The sequence below is a fragment of the Aythya ferina genome (assembly GCF_964211825.1).
Source record: "Aythya ferina genome assembly, chromosome: 17".
NCBI lineage: Eukaryota > Metazoa > Chordata > Aves > Anseriformes > Anatidae > Aythya > Aythya ferina.
The window spans coordinates 11789078-11811030 of record NC_140316.1 but is presented as its reverse complement, the minus strand read 5'-3'; the positions used below and the strand labels follow the sequence as shown (position 1 = coordinate 11811030).

At 49.4% G+C, this 21953-nt stretch overlaps 2 protein-coding genes across 6 annotated transcripts; one reads left to right on the top strand and one right to left on the bottom strand.

The window, feature by feature from the left end:
• Positions 1-591: 591 nt before the first annotated feature.
• Positions 592-9800, bottom strand: P2RX6 (purinergic receptor P2X 6). 5 transcript variants are annotated; one of them, XM_084539336.1, is made up of 12 exons: positions 9542-9800; positions 9308-9458; positions 9049-9120; positions 6650-6725; positions 5880-5973; positions 5482-5562; positions 4371-4512; positions 4068-4177; positions 3489-3582; positions 2636-2701; positions 1969-2046; positions 592-1092 (listed from the first exon to the last, which is right to left on the bottom strand). In XM_084539336.1, exons 1-12 carry the CDS (start codon positions 9664-9666, stop codon positions 1015-1017), a joined length of 1167 nt encoding a protein of 388 aa, XP_084395462.1. In that variant the 5' UTR covers positions 9667-9800; the 3' UTR covers positions 592-1014. The 5 variants fall into 5 exon arrangements, 3 of the variants coding, with proteins under 3 accessions (XP_084395462.1, XP_084395463.1, XP_084395464.1); XM_084539337.1 differs by lacking the exon at positions 2636-2701; XR_014698838.1 differs by lacking the exon at positions 592-1092 and having other exon boundaries at positions 2636-3090; positions 3350-3582.
• Positions 9740-20801, top strand: LRRC74B (leucine rich repeat containing 74B; the record flags this gene model as incomplete). The annotated part of the gene is made up of 9 exons (XM_084539240.1): positions 9740-9955; positions 11594-11726; positions 12717-12923; positions 14020-14129; positions 14710-14825; positions 16412-16490; positions 17132-17227; positions 18047-18190; positions 18389-20801. The coding sequence occupies 9 exons, from the start codon at positions 9740-9742 to the stop codon at positions 18488-18490; spliced, it is 1203 nt and encodes a 400-aa protein (XP_084395366.1). The 3' UTR covers positions 18491-20801.
• Between the last annotated feature and the right edge of the window lie 1152 nt (positions 20802-21953).

Genomic DNA, 21953 nt, shown 5'->3' with positions numbered 1-21953 from the left:
GGAGTCAGTTCCTCTGAGGGCAAGGAGCATTAAACAGCGCTCATCCCCCAGCTGCGCCGCTGTGGACTTTCTGAGCCAGACAGCTCTGGGGTTTGTGGGGTTCCCTGAGCACCCCACGGGCATGGGCATTGATCCAGCCTGTCCCTGCCCTGCCCCAAGCCCTCCGTGTCCCTTTGCTGGGCTGGGGCCACGTGTGGCCATGGGGCAGACCGGGTGCTTGGTACCGGGGTGTACCTGTAACCTCGGTTACAGGTATTTCTGCCCAGCCGAAACCACGCTGAAGCTGTGCACACACATCAGGGAAAGCACAGAGGGGAGTCAGCAGAGGCAGAGCCCAGGAGCCTCATTGAGGGGTCAGTATGGCCAGTTCCCATTCGGGCAAGTGGCAGGATGGAGACATCCAGCGCTGTGACATGCTCCCCAGTGAGCAGGACAGGAGTAAATAGGGTGGGCAGCCCAGTGCTTTCAGGACTCTGGTGCACTGCCCTTTCTGTATGTGACCAGGCAAGGACACAGGGGTCCAAGGGACAGAGCAGTGCCACAAAACCTTCACAGCCACCCTGTGGGCTAAAGACAGAGCAGAGCCACCTCTCGCTTTCCAAACAGCTTTATTCCATTGCATCCCTGTTTTTCCTTGGGAAATCAACCCCAAGGGCCATCCGGGAAGGGAAGAAGCGCAAAGTACTTTAAGCCTCTTGTGTTGAGCATGGACCAGCCACTGCCCAGCAAGCTCCAGCTCCCACAGCAGCTCGATGGCATGGCTGTGCTTGGCTGATGCCCGTTGGCCCTGGGAGGTGCACGGCTGTGCGTTGTGCCAAGGGGACACCCAAGTGAGGGCTCTCCACACACACTCTGTGTGCCAAGGGCTCCTGCTGATACAAGCATTTCTCCAGGAAGGGCAGACCGCAGCCCCAGCCATGTGCATTCAGGCCACCAGTAGGTCACATCCACTGGGCTTGCAGCTGTGCCCCCATCACATCTACCTGGAGGTCACTCCAGACTGAAGAGTGATCGTCACTGAGCATTCCTGATGTCTTGGTCAGCCCACTGTGGGTCAGCTGCTGCCTCTGTCTTACCTTTGGGGGGTTTTGCCTGCAAAATGAACAGGGACATGTTCTACGTACAAGTGGGCAGCCTAGGCAGGTGGTCCTGCTCTGCTCAGTCCCATGCAAATAGATCCATTCCTTGAGACTCTAACCCAACCTGTAACTTGAGATTCAGACTGGAATTGCACAAAACTCTTTTCCTTGGTAGGATGGTGCAGCCCTAGGACAGTTTACCAAGGACCTGGAGGATCCTTGGAGGCTTCCAACACTCAGCCAGATAAAGCCAAAGATGACCTGTGCTAGGGCTGGCAGCAGTCCTGCTCTGATGGGGAGTTTGGATGAGGGAACTCTGATCAGGCCTCCTGGTCCATAGTTCTGTGACTCTGAGATTCACGTGGGCAGTGCCAACCCAAGCACCATGCACAAGAAAATCTGATGCTGAACTGCAGCATTGACACTGGCATAGCTCCTGCATGCTATGAAGATCTGCCCTTTTTCACACAGTTTGGCCAGATTCAGTTCTGAAGAGGATGAATAAATGTGGAGCTGGTTCAGAATTCCAAGCTAAAGAACAATTTAAAATTTTCCTGTGTAGGAGACTCAGGGAAGCCCAGGCTGCTGGCTGTGTCCTTGTGGACTCCTTGTTATTTGATGGGTTTCCCTGCAGTATGGGCACCAGCTGGGTCCCCCTGTTCCCTCTCAGTTATCTGTTGTCTTTAATCTTGTAAGAGTTAAACCTGTGCCAGGTGCAGTTCAGACTAGCCACCAAGTTCCAAGAGCTGGAGGGAAGAGAGATTGAGAAATGCTCCACCTGGGCTTTCCCAGATCTTGCAAACTGCCAAAGGGCAGAAAATAATTCAATCAGCTCCCAAAATTCACTCTCATTTCAGGTCTCCGAAGTGGCCCTGCAGCCTCTCCTTACCTCCTCGAACTTCTCCTTCCAGTAGAAGTCAGCCTTCGTATCCAGATAGAGCAGAACCAGGTCACAGACCACTGTGGCCTAGAGGAGAACACATGCAGTAGAGCAGTCAGCAGTGGATCATCGTGCAAGAGTGCCAGGCCCTCTGCCCATGGCACCCGTACAAGCCTGGCTGGCTGCCACTCCATGCTTGCCAGGCTCTCCCAGTCTGGCAGCACAGGGGCAATGTGTAAGCTTTCTGCTGCCCAGCTTCCCAGGCAGTGCAGCAAGGACCTCTCCAGCCCAACCTGCTGCCAGCAGATGCACGGGGTCAGGTCCAGTCACCTGGGCTGTGATGCACCGGTGAAGGATCAGGGCTGGCAGAGTGTAGAGCCATGGTCCCAGCCACATAAGGGACAGGACAAGTGGTCTTTTGGGATACTGTGTCTGGGATGAAAGGGGAGGGCAGAGGGAGAGCCCAGGCTCCCCGTTACTCTGCCAAAGGGGAAGGGCCATGACAGAATGTGCCAGACAGGTCTAGAAGGGGCTGCAGTGGCAACATCCATGCTGGAGCCAGACACCAGCTCCCTTTAGTAGGGAAGCTTGGCACTGCAGGCAGGCAGGGGAAAGAGCAGATGAGTAGCAAATCCTAGCCTATGGATCAGAGGAAAAGAGCATATTTAGCACTCACGGCTCCGAAGAACGCAATGCCAGTCCCAAAACTCACAGCAGCAGGAATTATGCTGAACTTCCCAGCCTGACAAGAAAGAGGGGGTAAAAGAGAAAGAGTGGGCAGAGAATAGTGAGAGGGCTGTGAGAAAAGCCAAGCAGTGTGCTTAAAGCCTGCTGTCCTGCGAAAGGGGAGGTGCTGAGGGAAGCTAGGATCATTGCTCCATGCCCAACTATAGGAGACTGGCTGCTATGGACGTTATTCAAAACCCACCCGGCTGTGAAAGAAGCAACTGAGGCAGCTCATGATTCAATGGCAGCAGAGCGACCCACCTAACTGTGACCCACCTAACTCCTACAGGCACAGGGGGAGCCTTTGTCTTGCTGCAAGACTGCTACACACGGAACTACACCCTACAGAACAGCAAACATCCCTGATGCGATGCGTCTCTCTCTGCTCAAATGGGTCTGACACCTCTGGGAAAAAAAATTATATATATATATATATATATATATTTGGGTACCTGTGTCTCTCCTGGTTATTTTCTCCTGCTCCACACTTTCCCTGACCCGGTCTCCCCACCCAGAAATGGTGCACCCTGCCCTACAGTCTATGCTTGTCTCTCCTCAAGTGAAAAGTTGCTCTTCACATGGGAGAGACCTTTTTTTTTTCCTGCTATCCTCCACCGATCAACCCAGAGGGAAATAAAACTCTGGAAAGAGGTAAAGAACTCACCAGGGTGAGGAGAAACACCACCAAAAGATGACAATAGGGCTCAGTGGCAGGAGGGAGCAGCAGTGAGCAGAGCAAGCAGTCGCTGGTGGTGAAAAGCAAGACAGCTCTGTGCGTGCAGGGTCTTCCAGCGATATGGTACCTGGCCATGCACGGAGATGTCAAAGCGGATGCCGTAGAGTTTCATCAGGCTCCGGTAGGGCCGCCGCTGGGAGTCCCAGTAGTAAGAGGCCGTTCTGTGGGAGACACATTGGACAAAGCTCGGGAAACCACCACCATTCTGCACAGGCAAGGTGAGGGAGGAGGACTCCTGCCAGAGCCACATGATTCCCGTGGACACTAAGTGCCTGCGCACACCTCGTCTCCTCCAGCAGACAGGGCTGTGGGTGATGCATGTGCTGCCACATCTCCCAAGCTTGGCTTTGGCAGCAGGCACCTGCTCACCACCCAGCTGAGGAGCACAGCACTGCAGGCAGCTCCCAGAGCAACCACAGCCAGCCACACGTCCCTGCCTTCAGCCAGGTCATGGCTTGTGTGTCTCCAAGCAGAGCTCAGTTATGAGGTCCCGAAAATGCCATGGCACTCTGCACCTGACAGACCCTAAGCTGGGTTACCAGCTCCCATTAGCCCTGCTGCTCTTTTCAGGACAACCAAGATCTTGAGTGATTTTGCAGTGTGCTCATCCTAGGCATCCACGTGGCCACTGTGCTGGCACCCTCACCTGAAATTGTACCTCCTGTCCACAAGGATGAAGGAGTACTGCGGCTGGCACCGGGCAGTGGGCTGATCCAGGTCACAGTTCCACTCGATGCGAATGCTGATGCTTCCTCCCTGCAGCACACCAACACACATTTTATTCCAGCGAGCAGAGATTTGCTGAGTTCTCTGCTGTTAAGGTTTTCACGGATCACAGAGAGTTCAGACCATGCCGTTCGCATTTCAGGGGTCAGTTCAGCCCCTCCATTACCCGCACCCTTGGGAAATTTGCAGTTTTCTTCCATGTTTTAAGAGGAAAAGCACATACCAGCAGTGCGAGATCCCCAAAGGTCTCCCCAGCTGCCTCTACCACGTCGCCGATACGGAACACAGGGCAGGAAGGGTTGAAAAATGGATCGTATGTGCAGCTCTTGAAATAGGTGGGGTCATTGGTTTGCAAAGTATTGCCCCTGAAACAGGAGAGGGAGAGAGCTGTCACAGGTACATCAGGGTGTGGGAGGCCATGGTGATCTGCTGGGAGACTGAGGACACCCTTCCATAGGTCCCAGTGTCTCCGAAGAGTGATGCATGGGGGAAATGCTCCTGCTTCAGGGTCACACAGTCATCGCCCCTTGTCAAGCCTAGGCTCCTTCCTCTCCCAGCTCCACCCTCCACCTCTGCCTTCATGCTTCTTTCTTCCCCTGGCACCTTGCTCCCATGGTGTCAGGCACCCTGTGAGATGTAATGAGCCAGCTCTAGCTCACAGAGTGACAGCAAAAGCAGTTCAGCTACCCAAACCATTTTTCTTGCCACAGTAAGGCAGCACTGGGGCTGCATTTTCATCCCTTCTCTCTCTCCTCTCTGCCTGTACAACGTCCCCTGCAGGCACCAGTCCCCCTCTCCCACCAACAAGGGGAGCTGTGCACTCAAGCAGGCAGTCAAGGAAATGTGCTGCTATAGAGGGTGAAAAACACTGTACCTGCTTATAAGATGAGGGAGGCAGACAACACTGCCTCAGGCTACGCTCAAGACAGGCTAAGGTCTTGTATTTAGATGACTGGTAAATCACAGCTCTAATGACTCCCTCAGCAATACATGCACTTGCAGGGACTAAGATGCAAAAACATGAGGCAAAATGAGGCCTTGGGAATGACTGGCCTTCTCCTGCTCTGCTTGCAGTGCTCTAGACAGGCCAGCAATCCCTCTGGGGCTCCCCATCCCATGGCTCTTACATATGCAAAAACATACGCAGCCAAAGCAGCCAGCATTCTCCTGAACACATCACCCTGAACCTTCACTGCCCAAGCCACTTGGACTGTCCCTGATGACACCACAGCCTCTTGGTACATCTTGCCTGCTCGACCTCTGGGCAGACAAGCCTAGCACAGAGGCTGGACCATGCTGCAAACACAGTCCCTGCCGAAGGCCATCATACTTACTTGGAGAAGTTAAATTTGGTGAAGTTGACGGTGTTTTTTATAAAAAGAGTAAAATTCTCAGCCTCAGCCAGAAGAGGTTTCCTGGAAAACAACCATAGATGAACTCAGTTTTTGCACAGTGGCCAAGACATGTCCCCATTCCTGTTGCTCTACACTTTCTTCCATGATCCCAGGACTTGGGTTACTATGGACAACTGCAAGCAACGTTCTTGTGTGAAGTCCTCTGGGCTTAAATGACCAGTATCTCAATGTTGCAGCCAGAGACCACCCACAGCTTGGCTACCTCTGGGCAGGTAGGATCAGGATACCCATTATGCAGACCACGAAGGGCAGCAACCAAAGCACTGCTCTTCAGAGACTGCTCTTGCCACCCACTGCTCTCTGACCCTGTACTGTACCTGGGCAGGGTGTTGTTCTCCACGGGGCACCAGCCATAGATCTCACAGGTGGAATGGGTTGCGTTGAACATCACACATTTTCCAGTTTTTATCCCTAGAAATGAGACAATGTGCATCATTTACCACTCTCTTAATGAAACGTTTCCTCTGCAGCTCCTGAACCACAAAGATGACCCTGGCATCATCTTCAGTGTTTTCCCCCATCCAAAAGCTTTGCTGTGAAACTCTCCCTTCAAGGCCAGGTGGCTGTTTTACAAAGACAAAGAAACTGGGTGCTGCTGCTGACTCGGTGCCTGTCCAGCAGTGCCTTTCCTGCCAGGCAGCTGCTGAAGCCACCTACTCCCTGGAGGGAAACAAATTGCAGGGGATAATCCGGCACACAAAGCTCTGTCAACCAACCTAAAGGTGAAATATCCCTTTTTTAGGTGAACTCACATGGCTTTCTAATATTAATCAGCATGAAATAAAATCCAGGTTTTATTATGAAAGGAAAACCTGCTGAACACAAAGCACATTGTTTTCAATTCCAGCAGCCAACATCAAAAACAAAGCAACTCTATATTTGCTGCTGACAGCAGCTTTTGCCAGAACCACCTGTTCTCCTGGCAGTATCAGGTTTTATCAAGAATAAATGGTTGGAAAGACCTTCAGCGCACACTTACAAAAGCACTGAACTTGTGCAGTTAGGCACCTCTGTGAATCTGTTTAACGAGCATGAGGAATTAAAACTTCGAAATTATTACTATTATTTTTAGCAAAACACCCAGTACCATTGCCATGAACCACTGGGTTTCCCACGGGACAGTCCACATCTTCTGTGCACATCCCATCTAGCACAGAGGGGCTCTGAGAGAGACAGAACAGAAGTGCTGTTACTCTGCTGCGCAGCCAGTTAAGGCCACGCAGCCACTTACCCACGTTTCTGTGCAGTTGCTCCTGCTCCTCTGTGCATGTTCCCAACACTTACAAGAGACATGCACCATTTCCAAAACAGCACCCTGGGCAGCCTGCAGGTTGAGGAGGGAGGCATCTCCAAAGGGCAATCCTTTCTGCCTGTCTGGGGTGCTCAGCGCTTCTGCCTTGGCAGCAAGGGAAGCCTTGGGTGCTAGCTCAGACCTCTTGGCTAGCACTGGGAACAAGCACAGTCAGGCTTGGGAGGACCTTTTTTGGGCAGAACCTAGAGTATTTTGTAAAGCACTACCACAGTTCCCCCAGGGATGGGATGAAGAGTCCTCAAATACAGCGTAAGAAGCTTTACAGCAGAGATTGAAAGCTTCACCCCTACTCAAAACATCTGAGCATCTGAGACCTGCTGTGCATAAACTGTTGAAACTTCAGAGCTGAAAGGTTAAATAAAAAATAAATATTCTTGGGTACAGAATTACTTTACTCTTAATCTTTATCAGAAGCAACTGCTGATTCCCAACTGCTGATTCTCAATAGCTGTACAGCCACACACCAGGGCCAGGAAGCAAAGCAAATCTTGGAGAGCAAACCACCAGTAGCATAAGATGTGAGCAACCAGGGGTAAGGCTTCACCCCAAAATCCAACAACCATCTCACCCTGAGGGCACGGTCCTCCATTACCTGGGACAACGTGACACTCACAAGCACCTGGTGCTGTAAGAGCTGAGCACAACTAGATGTGCTAAACACCACAATCTATGTGAAATGTTCCTTTAGCCTCAGAGCATGCACCTGGGCAAGGCTGACTAATGCCTTGTAGCTCTAAGGCTATTTTGGTTACCTTCATTAACCTTCAGAGCTCCTTGTAAAGAGAAGCAGAGGGTTTTAAGTCACTCAAACCACTGGAGATCAGTATGGAATGCTCTCCCTAGGAGACATGCCACTGAGCTCAGCACAGACATCACCTGCTAAAAAAACCTCATCTGTGTGAGGGTGCTGGCTATGACTTCAGCATAAGTTCCCTTTTGTTTTGCAACTTGGGTAGTGCCAAGAACAAAATCACCCAGTAATGCACACGTTGCCAAATGCTTATCAGTCAATCAGAACACACCTTTGTATTAATTTGCCCTGCATCCAGCTGCACCTGCTCCCTGATCTGCCAGCAAGGAGTACTTTGGTAATTAAACTTTGCAGGAGGATCTGAATATTCTCAAAAGCTGCCACTGCTATATTTTCAAAGCTTTCCAAACAGACATTTCAGCCACAGCCTGAAAACCAGGACTGAGAAGCTACTGGAGAGAGAGCAACACAGGGTGAAGGCTCTCACAGGCATCCAGAAAATCAACAACAGGATTAAATGCTCTGCTGTCTACCTGGCTGGCAGACTGGAAAAATAAGCATCCAGAAATGCCAGTGACCACACACGCCAAAGCTCTGAAACACTCTATGGCATACATTTTCCTCTGAGGACATCCCTGCAGCTATCAGTGCTTTAGGAATCCTCGAGCTGGGAGCTGCACAGAAGCCCACAGCAAAAGCCAAGAGGAGCATTAGGACAAACAGTGCTTGGCTCTGGCACAAGGGGACAGCAATGGCTTAGCTTAAAGAACATTTGCTCCTGTCTACCAAACAGGGTCCAGCCTGGGACAGTTGGCTGGCCTGAATCCAGCCTTACTGGGAAGATTTCTCTCACTAAATATATACCACTGAGTGACTGCTGATTGGGAAACCACCTAGCTCTTGTGTTCCATTCCTCCTAAGAGCAGGACACTATGATGAATAGATACTAGCACTGCAGTAGGGTATTAAAAAGGAAACAGAGGTGTCCATGGAGTGTGTGTTCAAAAGTATCACAGAAAACAGCAGAACAGAGGTAAGAGAAGCAAATCTTCATGGCAAGTGAACAAGTCAAGGACATACGTGACTGCAGGAGGTACACAGGTAATAGAAAAGTATTAGCTGGGGCTGGCGTGATGATGGTGCTGATGCTAGGACATATGGAATAAGGATGAGGCAATGCAGCGTCACCAACCTTCAGGAAGCCCAGACAGCTGCGGAGGACCCAACAGCCCGTGTCCCTCGTCCTTCTGGTCTCAAGTGGTCCTGGCTGGACTGCTCAGTTACGTGCCTTGGTTCATGCAGGGAGGCGAGTGAGCACAAACAAGCACGCAAAATTTGGAGCAACTAGAACGCAGGAAACCAGCTGCGTTTGTCCCTTGTACACATCGCAGGCCTAGGCTACCCGACAGCACGGCTCATTTACCTCGGGGCAGGTGCCTTGGGCTTGCTTGGCTGTGGCAATGAAGTTGGTGACCAGAAAAAGCACGTTTTCCCCCTAGGAGGCAAGAAGACACCTTCAGCGCCGCATCGACACCGTGATGGTTTTCCAGGAAGCTTCGGAGCTCGCAATCCTTGCTGGCTGCAGAGCTGCTCCTTTCACAGGGCCCTTACTACAGCCTCGCAGTGCTCGCCCCGGACCCACTGGGATCGGGACCGGGACTGGGACTGGGATCGGTGCCTACCTGAGGAGGACTCGCATAATCGACCGCATCCCAGAGCCGGCTGCTCGCGTCCTTGCTCCGTGTGACCGAGACCCCCTTCATCTTGGTGATGACCGAGACGTGAGGGGCCGCATCCGTGTCCTGGTAGCCCCTCCGCACCAACAGCACCCACCTGGGGACGGGACGGTGTGGTGCAGTGAGCCCATCCCTGCACCCCAACCCGGCCACTGCGGGGAAGGAGCCGCTCGCCCTTACCCGAGCAGGTAGCCCAAGACGGCGAGCTGCAGCAGGCGGTGCAGCAGCCCAACCCGCCGGTTCCGCGTCAGGGCAAATTTCTCCGTCTTGTAGTCCAGCAACCCGCAGCACAGCGCCGCCGCCATGGCAGCACCACCAGCAGCACCACCAGCAGCAGCAGCAGCAGCAGCAACGCGGAGCCCCACAGTGGCTCACGAGATGGCGGCGGAGGAGCCCTCGGGCACCTCTGAGGCTCCCGGTGAAGCTCTCCGAGCCTCTCTCTGTCCTCCCGGCCCTCTGGCAGCCCCCCGAGCGGCTGGGGGGAGCTCGTACTTGGCGGCGTGCCGGGCCTGCGGCGTCAGCCCGGCCTCCTGCCTCCTGCGGCGGCCGCCGGGCACCGCCATCCCCCTGCGGCACCGGGGGCTGGGCCCGCGGGTGAGGGGAGCCTGCAGTGGGCCGGGGGTGGTCTGTGCCTTCTGTCCTCTGCCCCGTTATACCCCCTTCCCGATACCCCATCCGTTATCTCTTCCCGTTTCCCCCCCTTCCCGTTATCTCTTCCCATTAACCCCCTTCCCCTGTTATCCCCCCTTCCCCTCCCCCCTTCCCCTGTTATCCCCCCTTTCCCTTATCCCCCCTTTCCCTTATCTCTCCTTCCTGTTATCTCTTCCCTTTATTCCCCCCTCCCTGTTACTCCCCTTCCCCCATTATCCCCCCTTCCCATTATTCCCCTTCCCATTATCCCCCTTTCCCCATTATCCCACTTCCCCCATTATCCCCCCTTTCCCTTATCCCCCTTCCCATTATCACCCCTTCCCATTATCTCTTCCCTTTATTCCCCCTTCCCATTATCCTCCCTCCCCGTTATTCCCCTTCCCCCGTTGTCCTCCCTTCCTGTTATTCCCCCTTCCCATTACCTCTTCCGATTATCTCCCCTTCCCCTGTTATCCCCCTTCCCCTGTTATCGCCCCTTTCCTCATTATCCCCCCTTCCCGTTTGGCACCTGGCTTTGGGGAGCAGTGGCAGTGGTGGGGCTCAGAGCAGGAAGGCGTCTCCTCCCCGGGACCTGGAGGGTGAGATGTGCAAACATCGCTTTGGCATGCTTCCCTTGGGATCGAGCACTTTATCCTGCATTTTATAACTTGAACCCCAGCATTTTAAAGAATCCTTGAATGCTTTGGGTTGGAAGGGACCTTACAGGTCATTGAGTTCCAACCCCACTTCCATGGGCAGGGACACCTCAAAGCCACATCCAGCCTGGCCTTGAACATTTCCAGGGATGGGACATCCACAGCTTCTCTGGGCAACCTGTTCCAGTGCCTCAAAACAAGAAATTGCAATCATTTTTAACTGTGCACGTTAGTTCTTGTTGGCTACTTCTACCGAGGAAAGCTGCTTTCAGTGTGCATGGCATTTTGGTCATTTGGACCACAAAAAGGGCACGGCCTTTCCTAGTAATTTTTGATAAATCCATTTGCTCTGGTAAGTTTATTTCATCTGCAACAGTTCTGAGCCTCCGTCTAGTTCATTTCCTGTGTCTGATACCCAGGGCTGGAGAACGTAACTTGAGTAATCACAAGATCATTGCAACACTTCTGTTTAATTCTAGGGATTTTTTTGAAATGAAAATTTTCCCTTGATATTGGCTGCACCCAAGCTTCTTACATGTGGAGGTCAGGAGTCAGAGAAGCCTGCAATAAACAGAGAGGATGCTCATATTGGCTGTGCACACAGGCTGCCAGGTAGAAGTGATGTCCAGAAAGGCACACAGGCTATGGTGTTTTCCTCTACGTCATGAATATTGTCAGTAGAAGCATTTTTCCTGATTTTTATGATTTTCTTAATTCACAATTGACAAGATAAATGAAAGCTCTTCAATGTAAGCCATATTCAGCATTTGCTTTCCCAGTCCATTTTTAAATTATTATGGAAGGGGGATCTTTTTCCGAATCCTGCTGATTGCTTTGTGAAATCCCCCTGATCCCTGCCAGGCTCAGAGCTGAAACAGGAAAGCTCACCAGAGCTTTGGGAACCTGGTGAAACCGTAAATGACCCACTGTGAGGTTTTTGTTGCAGGGTGCCAAGGCCTTAGCTCTTTCCTTGGTGGCTGATACCTCTATCATCAAGTTAGACCTGGGTGACAACTGGCTGCTGGGAGAAGGGGCGGCTGCAATTGCAGAGATGCTGAAAGAAAACTGCTACATTTCAGGTTTGTATTATCCTTCCTGCTCTTCTCTGGTGCATCTGTTCCTGCTGTGCTGTAGAGGAGGAAATTGTGCTGGGTTTGGGAATTTAGCCAATCCCACTACATTGGTGACTGCTTTTGTGAAACACATAAGGGAATTGGGGTGCTGTTTGAACAGTGAGTGTTTAAAACTGTGATGCTTTCTCACCTTTCTCCGTCTGTGTCTGTGGATCTGTATCTGTCTTTATTTTTGTGAAGTTATGATTTTGTTACTGGAAGTTATGATTTAACTGCCTGGAGTCAGCTCAGTCCTGCTCTTCCTGCAAAGAGTTATCAGGAGAAAGAGCAAATTTTTGCTTTGGTTGTGGATCAAAGGCATGCACCTGAAATTTAGACCGTTCAGAGGTTATAGTTAGTAATGGTTAAGGCTCTGTAAGTAGGATTTACAGGATTGCCATCTAGGAAGACAACTTCTAAGTAGGGACAGGTGAAAGAGAAGCACATCTACACTGAATCTCAAGCCTTTGTTCAGGCAGCAGCACTCATCTGCTCTTCCCAGAGACCCTTCATGTCTAATAATTCTGTAGTAACTTGGGAGCAAAAGCAGAGCACTGCTTCCTCGCAGTTGTCTCATTTGGGCAGTGCTGTGTCTAGAGATCTTGTTTTCAGTCCCTGCTTTTCCAGGGTCAATATTCCCCCCTTTCATAAGTTAAGTAGCCACTCGCACTTAAACACGTGGCCAGGGAGGAGGGTTCTGCACCAGCTCTGCACTTCCGACTCATTCTGTGTTCATGTGTGGAACATGAATGAGGGCTATTTCTTAGGGACAGGTTGTGAATTGAAAAACTAAGTTCTGTTTTTCCTGTTAAAATACTGCATTAGACCAGTTTTCATCATTCTTACTTTCTGAGCCTGACACTACTTCTGCCATTAAAGCATAAAGGTCAGGCACCTTCCTGACAACTGTTATGGTATGATTTAATGATCTGATAATGTTTTTTTTTCTTTCCTCAGATGTCAATTTGTCTGACAACAAATTGGGCACTGAGGGAGCTAAGGCCCTTTCTGCTATGCTTCTAGAAAACAATACAATTGTGTCCCTCCAGCTCTCAGGAAATGAATTTGATGACCATGCAGCAAAGTATTTAGCAGATGCCATCACAGCAAACAGCAAAGTGGAAATTCTTGATCTGAGTTACAACAGGTTTGGTGACAAAGCAGGTAAAGTGCTGTCTGCATACCTTGCATATAGAAGGATGCTACAGAAGTTACCTCCAACTCTGTCTGTGATGGATACAGGCTTGAAAATGGAGAAACTGAATTTCTGCTCTCCCATGCCACATCCCGTGCAGTCTGTCAGATCCATGTTCTTCCTCCCCACACCTGGTTATGTTTTTTTGTGAAAAACCCACCATATTCTCTCCACCTACTGCTTTACAATCATGTATCCTCACACATCTCACCTGATATAGTCCCCTTGAAGATCCTTCATGTCTTCTTTGGCTCACAAGAGAGGAAACAACCATAATCCTCATCTCTTCTGGTCACTGGGAAGACACCAGCTTTTCACTTGGGTTCTTTTTCTTTTTCTTTTTTTCTTTTTCTTTTTCTTTTTATTTTATTTATTTATTTATTTATTTTCCCTTCTCATTATTACCTTGAAGGCTGCAAGGGCTGCTTATCTCTCCACTCCTGCTGTCCATTCTGCTGACCTCCTGCTGCCTTTACAGTCAAACAGCTCTCCTGCCTTCTGGTCTTCAGGCATGGCCATGGCTTCCATTTCTTCTGGGCTTGTTGTTGACCTCATTTATTTCCTGCTCCATCAGGTGCTTGCAGAATATTTACTGAGAAAGTCTCTTCAGGTTTCAGAGCTCGGGGTGTGGTTAGAGAACAGAGCTGGCTTCTGTGTCACCCGTTGGCTGGAGGCCAGAGCTCAGGAAGCAGGAGAGGCTGTGGGAGGCTACCTGTTACTGGGTTTCAGCTTTCAGAGTCCCATCAGGCTGGAGAATGAGCAGTCAGCTCTTGGAGCATGAGCAGAAGATCCTGGCTGTTGCATGGTGATTGGATTTTTACTTCTCAGGCTACATTTGCAGCCTGTAGTCAGAGAACACATTCACCTTATTGCCTGACAGCTTCTACTTTGTGTCTATGGAAAACAAGGTGTAAAAGAAAATAATATGTTCTAGTTCTAATTGCCTGCCCAGAGGTAACACAGACAGTTGCAGAGATATACCTAACCTAACTCAACCTTCCTCCTTTGCAAAGCAGCTAATTAGTTTAACTCTTAAACTGTTCGGCATCATATATTTTTCTTAAGGTGAAGTTCTTGGAATGGCAATAGCAGAAAACATTGGACTAAAGGAACTTAAAATCAGCTGGAACCATTTCCATAGTGAAGGGGCAGCTGCTTTGGCCAGAGGCTTGGGGGTAGGAAATGGATTTCTCTCCTGTTTTTAAATTCTGAAATCTCACATGAAGCTTTATCTGTTTTAATGAGTGTGAATTTCATCGTGTGCTGTTTGTATGATGCTGTTGTCTGTCTACTGGCCATCTCTGATCTGGGATCATACACACCTTGAAACTAAGGGAGTAAAATTATCCATTGTTTATTGACATATTACGTTTCCATTTCTCTATTTCTATTTCTCTCCCTTTTTAGAGTAAAAATTATTGTAATGAATGTTTTGAATTGTTTCATTGCACTTTTGATTCATAAATCAGTACAGAAATTGTTTTTTTAGTCAATATACAGTTTTATTCTACTAAAAAAGAGTAATTTCTCATTAAAATAAGAAACAGTTCTTGTAGTCTCTTAGGCTGAAAGGGGCCATTAAAGTAATTTAATAATACAAATCACACATGCCATCCAAGGACTAGTGCAGCAATCCTCCAACTGCTGTTTGGACAGTAGGAGGGACAGTAGTCTGCAGAAATAGTCTGTTCAAGCTTGCATCAAGCAACAGGGAAATTTTAAGATTTTAAGTTGTGTGATTATGTCAAACTACAGGCAAACATATTCCTCAAGGTGCTGGATGTTTCCTACAATGGTTTTGACAACAGTGGAGCAGCTGCCTTGGGGGAGGCTCTCAAAACCAACAATGTACTGGAAGAGCTCAACATTAGGTGAGTCTGACTCTGGTTCCTCTCCACATTTTCTCCCATTTTGTGCTGAGATCAAATGTGGTGAGCAAAGCCTGCAGCAGCCATTGGTATCTCCTACCCCAGAGAGCAGTAGGTGCGTAAGGCAGTGGGAACACCACAAAATATGAGTGCTGCTGGTCTCATCCCAAGTGCCAATTCCTATCCTTAAACTTGTGGTGCAATAAGATCTGATCTGTGTTACTTCTTCTGCCATCTCCCAGTTGCATATTCCTTGGCACCAGTTCTGCATCAGCCTCGCAGTCCAAAGCCAGGCGATACTTTAAGAAGAGATTGGTATGAGAGGCAAAGGATGAGATGAAAGTTGCCATGGTTTACAACAACAGAGAAAAGAATGTTGTAACTGGTAGAGGGGCCTTGATGAGATAGTTGATCAGTTATGAAAAAACAGCTTGCTAGAACCTGCAGAAATGAGGCTTAAGAGCATGAGAGAAAAATCTTATGCTTGGAGCAGGAACTGGACCATTGCCTCTGTTTTCACATGACTTGTAGGCAGGCATGCTTAGGACTGGATTGCTTGTGAAACAGCAATGGAAGCCAGGCAGCCAAGAAGCTGAGATCTCAACAAGTTCATAGTCATTAATATGACAGGTGGAAGTTGTCGCAGGGAAGGGAAAAAAAAAAAAAAAGAGGAGACAAAGATGGTAAGAGGAAGGCTGTGGTGCAAGCTTGTGTTTATAGGAGTGTAGCTATCGAGAATTTAATCTAATTAGAAATGATTCTGGATGACAATAACATGACGGAGGAAGGCTGGAGCAGGAGGAACTGTGCAGAGTATCAAACCCTGCAGATGGGTTGACAGTTGACCATTTTGTGAGAGCATAGGGTTAGTGGGCGTTTCCAGGCTCCTGGAAAGTAAAGAATATCTGATTTAATGAGTCATGAGCGAATTGGCCTGACTGATGAAACTGTTTAGGAGAGAAACCAAAGGCAGTCAAAGAGATCCAGGTGGTTTGGGAAGGAACAAGCATTGAAACAGAGAGGGACAAAGTATGAATATTGAATTTCTGTCTCTGTTGGTCCGTATGCCCAGCCATGCACGTATATGTTGCATATTTTGCATATATTGCTTTGACACAGTCCTACATGACATCCTGCTCTCCAGATTGGAGAGATATGGATTTGATGGATGGACTGTTCAGTGGATCAGTTGTTGGCACCCAGAGAGCGGTGGTCAACGGATTTATGTCCAAGTGGAGGCCAGTGATGAGTGGTGTACAAGTGGTGTTCAAGACCAGGTTGGAGGAGGCCCTGGGCAACCTGATGTAGTGGGTGGAATCGCTGTCCATGAATTAGGGGGATTGGAACTAGATGATCTTTAAGGTCCCTTCCAATTCAGACCATTCTATGATTCTATATGTTTGTGTATTTGCCTATTGGAAATACATGGTGAGCCTCACCACTTGTTGAACCTGGGGACATGGAGCTGTGGCAGCCATGCCTCTATCAGGCTGCTGGAGTTGGTAACTCCTCGCCAGTTTCAGCCTCCCAATACATGTATTTACTTGGATCATCTCAGCGTGTGAAGCATTCCTTTTATCTGCTTTTAGCAATAATCGTATTTCGGTGGAAGGAGCTCTGCAATTTGCAGTTGGCCTGAAAGAAAACAAGACTTTAAAGACTCTTAATGTAAGTAACTTTCCTAGGAAGGTCTTCGAGCCTCTTATGTGTGTTTAAGTATCACTGATGCATCCATGTCCTGGCTTAGAACCTCTGAGAGCAAACCCTCAGCAAAATCAGGGAGCCACTTGCCCCAGCCCATCTCCTCCCGTGTTTCCCTGCAGTATACTCATTGAGACAGAGCGCTCATATCCAGCAGTTTTTTCTGTGAACAGAGATTTCTGTGAGCTTGCCACAGTGTGAACCACAGCCTGTCCTGCCACATTCAAGAATCGTCAGTGCCCTTTCTCTGCAGCTGGACCAGCAGCAAGGCTGTGCTGATGTGGGGGCTCCTGGGTGGCCTGTTCCCATGGCTGTGGCTACCATTCCTCTGTGTGTTGCAACACCATTCTGTTCAAGGGTGGACTCCTGGGGGTGTCTGTGTTCAACTAGGAGCCATTTCTGCAGCCTGTTCTCTTTGGGACATGGAGCTCATGTCTCTTGCCCTTTGGCCGTGAGGAGGCTTTGAATGTGTGACTGAGGGTTGGCTGCTGCTGTGGGAGGGTGACAAGCAGAGCTTGAAGAGACAAGCTGAAGCTTCCACGGTGACAAAGAAAAACATGTTAGGGAGGAGAAGAGGTGTCATACATCCTGTCGCTGTTTCTTTTCAGATGATCAGAAATCCCATGCAGAATGAAGGCTGCTGTGGGGTCCTCAAAGCTCTACAGGCAAATCCTAGCACTGGTGTGGAGATCCTGGATCTGCCAGTAAGTGTTACACCAGAAAGAAGAGGGAGGGGAGGGAAGAGGTTGCACGTGCAGCACGTGAATGACAAAGTGCTGCCAGAGGGATTCTAGCTCTGGCATTGTTGTAGGCTAGTGAGGACTGGGAGTGGCCCCCAGCTTGGAAATGTGGACACATTTGGGCCTAGGCCCCACTTAGCATGTGTGTAGCAAAATGAGGTACATGAATGCACCGAACTGGGCATTACTCAATGCTCTGGGCAGCAGCAGTGCGTGGCAGAAGCAGGGCTCACCTCTCAGCACAAAGGTGGGAGGAATCTGGCCTTTGAATTCAGAAGTTCCCTGAGTAACCTGAGCTCTGTTTACTCTGATGATGCAAATAGTTTCGGAGGCATTTCTGTTCTATTTTTCATGAAGCTAAGCTATGGTTGGACAGGGCATTTCCCACCTTTATCTGCTTTAGCTCATTGTCTTTCAGTAGTGCTGTGAGGAGCTTGCACCCGTATCTTTCTTTGATTCCTGTGCTGCTTCCATCATCACCTTAGCTCTTGTGCTTCTTGCCAGAGAAGGGGAGCAGGATCCTGCTGCTCAAACTTCATACCTATCCATAATGTGGTGGTGTTGGCTAACAGTCTCAGATCTCACAAGCTTGTGGTAGAATTTTGTATTTGGGTTGAGAGAGTACAGAATATGTTGCAATATCATTTATTTTTTTAATTTTTTATTTTATTTTAATTTTATTTAATTTTAATTTTATTTTAATTTAATTTAATTTAATTTTTTTCCTAAGGGATGGTAAATCATAACATGCACTTGCTTACCTGCATTGATTTTCCCCTCTAGGACATACCTGTCAGCAAAGAGTTTGCAGAGCTGTGTGATGCTGTGAAAATACTTTTTCCAAATCTACTTCTCAGACATGGTGGAAACACAAAGTTGCAGAGGAAGAGTCAGTTGAAGGTCGAGCTTCAGACTCAGATGAAAGTGGTGGGTAATTCCCAGAATACAGTGGCTTAACGTGAGTCTCTTTGGGACTGCTTTAGCACTTCAGCCTAACATCCCAGTACCACTAACCAAAGCTGTGACACAGGAATGCCCTGGGGTACTGCTGAAAGCAAAATCTGGAATTATTGGCTACTTCACCATGGCTGTCACTTGGAACTTTTTGTATCTGTTTACTTTAAGATTTCTGCTGTGTCCAGCTCTGAGTCTCTTCTAGCACATGCGAGAACATCTCCCTGGATGAGACTCCATGGCTCCTCTTTGCATGGAGACATTTCTGCATAGAAACGTTTATCATCTTACCATCTATCTTTCTATCTAGAGGCGTTTGTCTGGAGCAGCTGGCAGAACACAACGTGCCACAGCTCCTGCTTGTGGCTGCTGTTGTTTAGATCCATGGCCCACTGCAGTGGGGTCTGCACAGCTCAAGAGCGCGATGTGCTTACGTAGCAAGTAAAGTCCTGTTCAGAGATGTGCTGTGAACAGATGCTTTCTGTCTTAGGCTTGTTCTCCTGCTATATGGCCAGGATTGCTTTTGCTGAATTGGCTGTTAGATGCACTGGTGATTCATTTTCAGCTGCCTCCTACTGCAGTTCCTTAGCCTTATGAGGAGCCCATCCTCTCCAGGGTAAAGACCCTGTCCTAGGTCATGACTGGCATTGTTATTTCCTGGGTTTGAGGTGACAGGGAAGGGTTGTGAGTGCCTTCAGGAGCAGCGTGTGGTGGGACAAGAGTCACACGGTTGTGCAGTTAAGCTGGGCTTAACTCTCCCTCTCCTGGCCTCCATGAGGAGTGGTTTCCTGCAGCAATTTCTGGCAGCCTGGGAGAGAGAGTTGTTGAGGACAGTCACACAAAAACATCTGGATGTCTGGCATGGGCTGGAGGTGCAGGTGGCCCCCAAGCACTGAAGGCTCAGCAAGCTTGTCTTCTTGCAGTGTTCTGGTGTTTCCTCAGCTGCCCAATTGTTTCTGGTAAATGGGTGTTAAAGCTCCAGGGAAGCTCACTGGCCAGTTCATGTGAAACACCTCTGGTGCAAGTCACATCGGTGATGACAACATATTAAGACACAGTAGCTACTAATAAACATCATTATTAGTGGTGATAGAGTACAGGAATCTGAGCTTTTCTGCCAGCACAAAAGAGTTTTTGTGAGCGCTGCCATCTCTTCTGCAGTATTCCCTCTGATACTTTCATCCAGTCAGGGTGACTGCTTGCCTGGGTGCTTTCCTAAGTACTGTGGAGGTAAAAAGCAGGTCAGGAGCAGGGAGGGATTTGTCAGGTGTGCTGCCAAGCAGGAAGGCACCTTGTTTCATGTCCCAGTGAAGATCAGGGCCCGTGGTGCTTGGTGCTGCCCTAAAGCACTTCCAGTCTGGTGTGGGAAGCTAGGCAGGGGCAGATGGGATCGAGAGAAATCTGTTGTCCTTCCAGCATGGGATCAGCACCCTGCAGACCTGGAAAGCATCTGAGAGACATTTCATAAGCTGACAAAGCTGTCATCGCCCTGAGGAATGATGGCTAGTCTCTTACCTAAATCTCCCTTGTGACAGTATAAGTCCATTGCTTCTTGCCTTGTCTTCTGTGCAGACGGTGAACATTGGTAGTTTTGTGGCAGGGAGGTTGGAGACAATGGTTGCTGTATGAAGGGGAGCCTCTGTGATGGGACCGCGTTGTACTTGCACTTAGACAAATCGAATGAAAATGTCTGCACCATGTGGCGAGACAGGGAAGAGCTGTGGCCCAAATGCAGCCTTGTTTGGGGAGCTGCTGAGATGCAGGCTGCTGAAACGCTTCCGAAATGCAAGCACAAGCCTTCTGCAATGCATTGGGTGCCCCTGGGCTCAGCAAGCCAGCTGCTTGCGTTGGTTGCCAGCACCTTGTGGATGAACAAGGGGGACAAAGACACCCGCGGTTTGTGCCACCTATTTCAATGCCCTGCCAGAAGAAGCAGGTTTGCTGCTGTTAGGAATGAAGCGTGGTGCTTACCTCATCCTCTGGCTGTGTTTGTTAGAGGAGGAGGGGAGGCTCGTATGGAATAACAAGAGGATTACTTACAGCCAGCCTTAAACGAGCCCTGCAGCTTGTGTGTGCTGCTTGCAGAGCTGCGCTGGGGGCTGGGAAGTGACTTAACCAGGGCATTGAGCCGCTGTGTGTCCTGGGCACCAGCCCACCACCCTCTTTCAGCATCTGGAGCTCCCTTTCCCTTCCCTCCAGTGTGGACAGGGCTCAGGTTTGTAACCAGGTCAGTGCCTGCTTATTTCAACCTGCTGGCTGTGGTGATGCTGTCTCTGAAGGAGCTCTGGGATGCACCTGCAACTTGTATTGCTGTGTGGCATCCCTGCTCCCCCCCCAGCTCAGACAGCCCAAGTCACTGTGGCTGTGTGGGCAGCAGCAGCGAGCCTGTTTCTTTCCAAGATTCATCAGACCAGTCCCTTTCAGTCATCTCTGGACATGGCTGGGGCAGCCTGGGGCAGGACAACCTCTGACAGCTGTCTGAACCTTGGCAGCATCTTGGGGCTGAAGGAGACACCACCTCTGTCACAACGGTGAAATCACCCTTTTCCAGGTAAAGCAGCCCTGGCATCACTTTTCTCCCTAGTACCAAAAACCGTATTATTCCTGACCAAATTTACATTTCCCTTTGTCTTCTTCCATCTTCTTGTACGGCCTTCCCTCTTTTAACTTCTTTGCAAACAAGCAGTGCCCTGCAGCTCCCACAAGCCCTCCTGCTTCAGCAGTGCCTTCTCCCTGCCTGCTGCCTCTGCTGCAAGTGGGGATGATCGCCCAAGGATCCTGTTAGCCCTCTGAGCAGAGCCTGGCCCTGGACACGTGCTGAACTGCTTATGCCCCACGACCTCTAAAGCCCTTTCAGGTTGCCACAGCCCTGGCACTGGTCCTTATATCTGACCTACATACTTCGCTCTGATATATTCGAGTTAGACTGATTTACACGGACTCCATCTAGGCTGAACAGACCATTGCCATGGTTCCCAGAAAAAAAAAAAAAGTGTTTTCCCTTTTCCCTTTCCCTTTTCCTTTTAAACAACTAATCTGGAGGAAGATACTGCCATGGAAAATCATATCACCCACTGTAAAACAACAAACTCCTCTCTCCCCATGCCCTATGAAAGCGAATTGTGAGCCACACGTGGGGGTGGTTTGTTTTCCAACCTGTGTGGGAATACAGAAGGGGAGCTGACATCTTTTCCACCACTTCTGATGCGCCTGCACCCAGCTGATGGCCACGTGCTGAGCCCTGCTGAAGGTGCTTGCCTGGCCGCATCTCAGAGCACTGTTGACATGCTTTGATTTAGATTTTTCTCCTGCTGATACAATTTTAGGAGCATTGTGGGAGGGCTCTGCTGGCGTCAGTGGCTGCTGACATAAAAACAGGCTTTGCTGGTTTTGAGCATAATTAGGTAGGCAATTTAAAATCAATTAATACGTGTTCTGCTTCTGTCCAGGACGCATTAGTACAATAGGATGTTGTATGGGACAGATGAACTGACCAATTCTGTAATCCTATGTAAAAACAAACACAAAAAAAAACAACAAACGAATGTGCTCAAGAGGGCATACTCTCCTCCCAGGCTGCCACTAATTACGTTTTGATCCTTTAATTCCCTGCCAGCTGCATCCACGTCACTCCCTGATGCCTGCCCAGCCCATGCTCGTGCGCAGTCCCCACAGCCACACGTGGCTTTTATGGCTCAGCACAACAGTAACTCTAAGCACTCTGCATTTTTACAAA

Coding starts and splice junctions, on each gene's coding strand:
- P2RX6 (XM_084539336.1), bottom strand. CDS start 9,666: ATGGCGGCGGCGCTGTGCTGCGGGTTGCTGGACTACAAGACGGAGAAA. Junction 4,513..5,481: donor ACCAAATTTAACTTCTCCAA/GTAAGTATGATG, acceptor CTCCTGTTTCAG/GGGCAATACTTTGCAAACCA. Junction 2,702..3,488: donor ACATCTCCGTGCATGGCCAG/GTACCATATCGC, acceptor CTTTCTTGTCAG/GCTGGGAAGTTCAGCATAAT.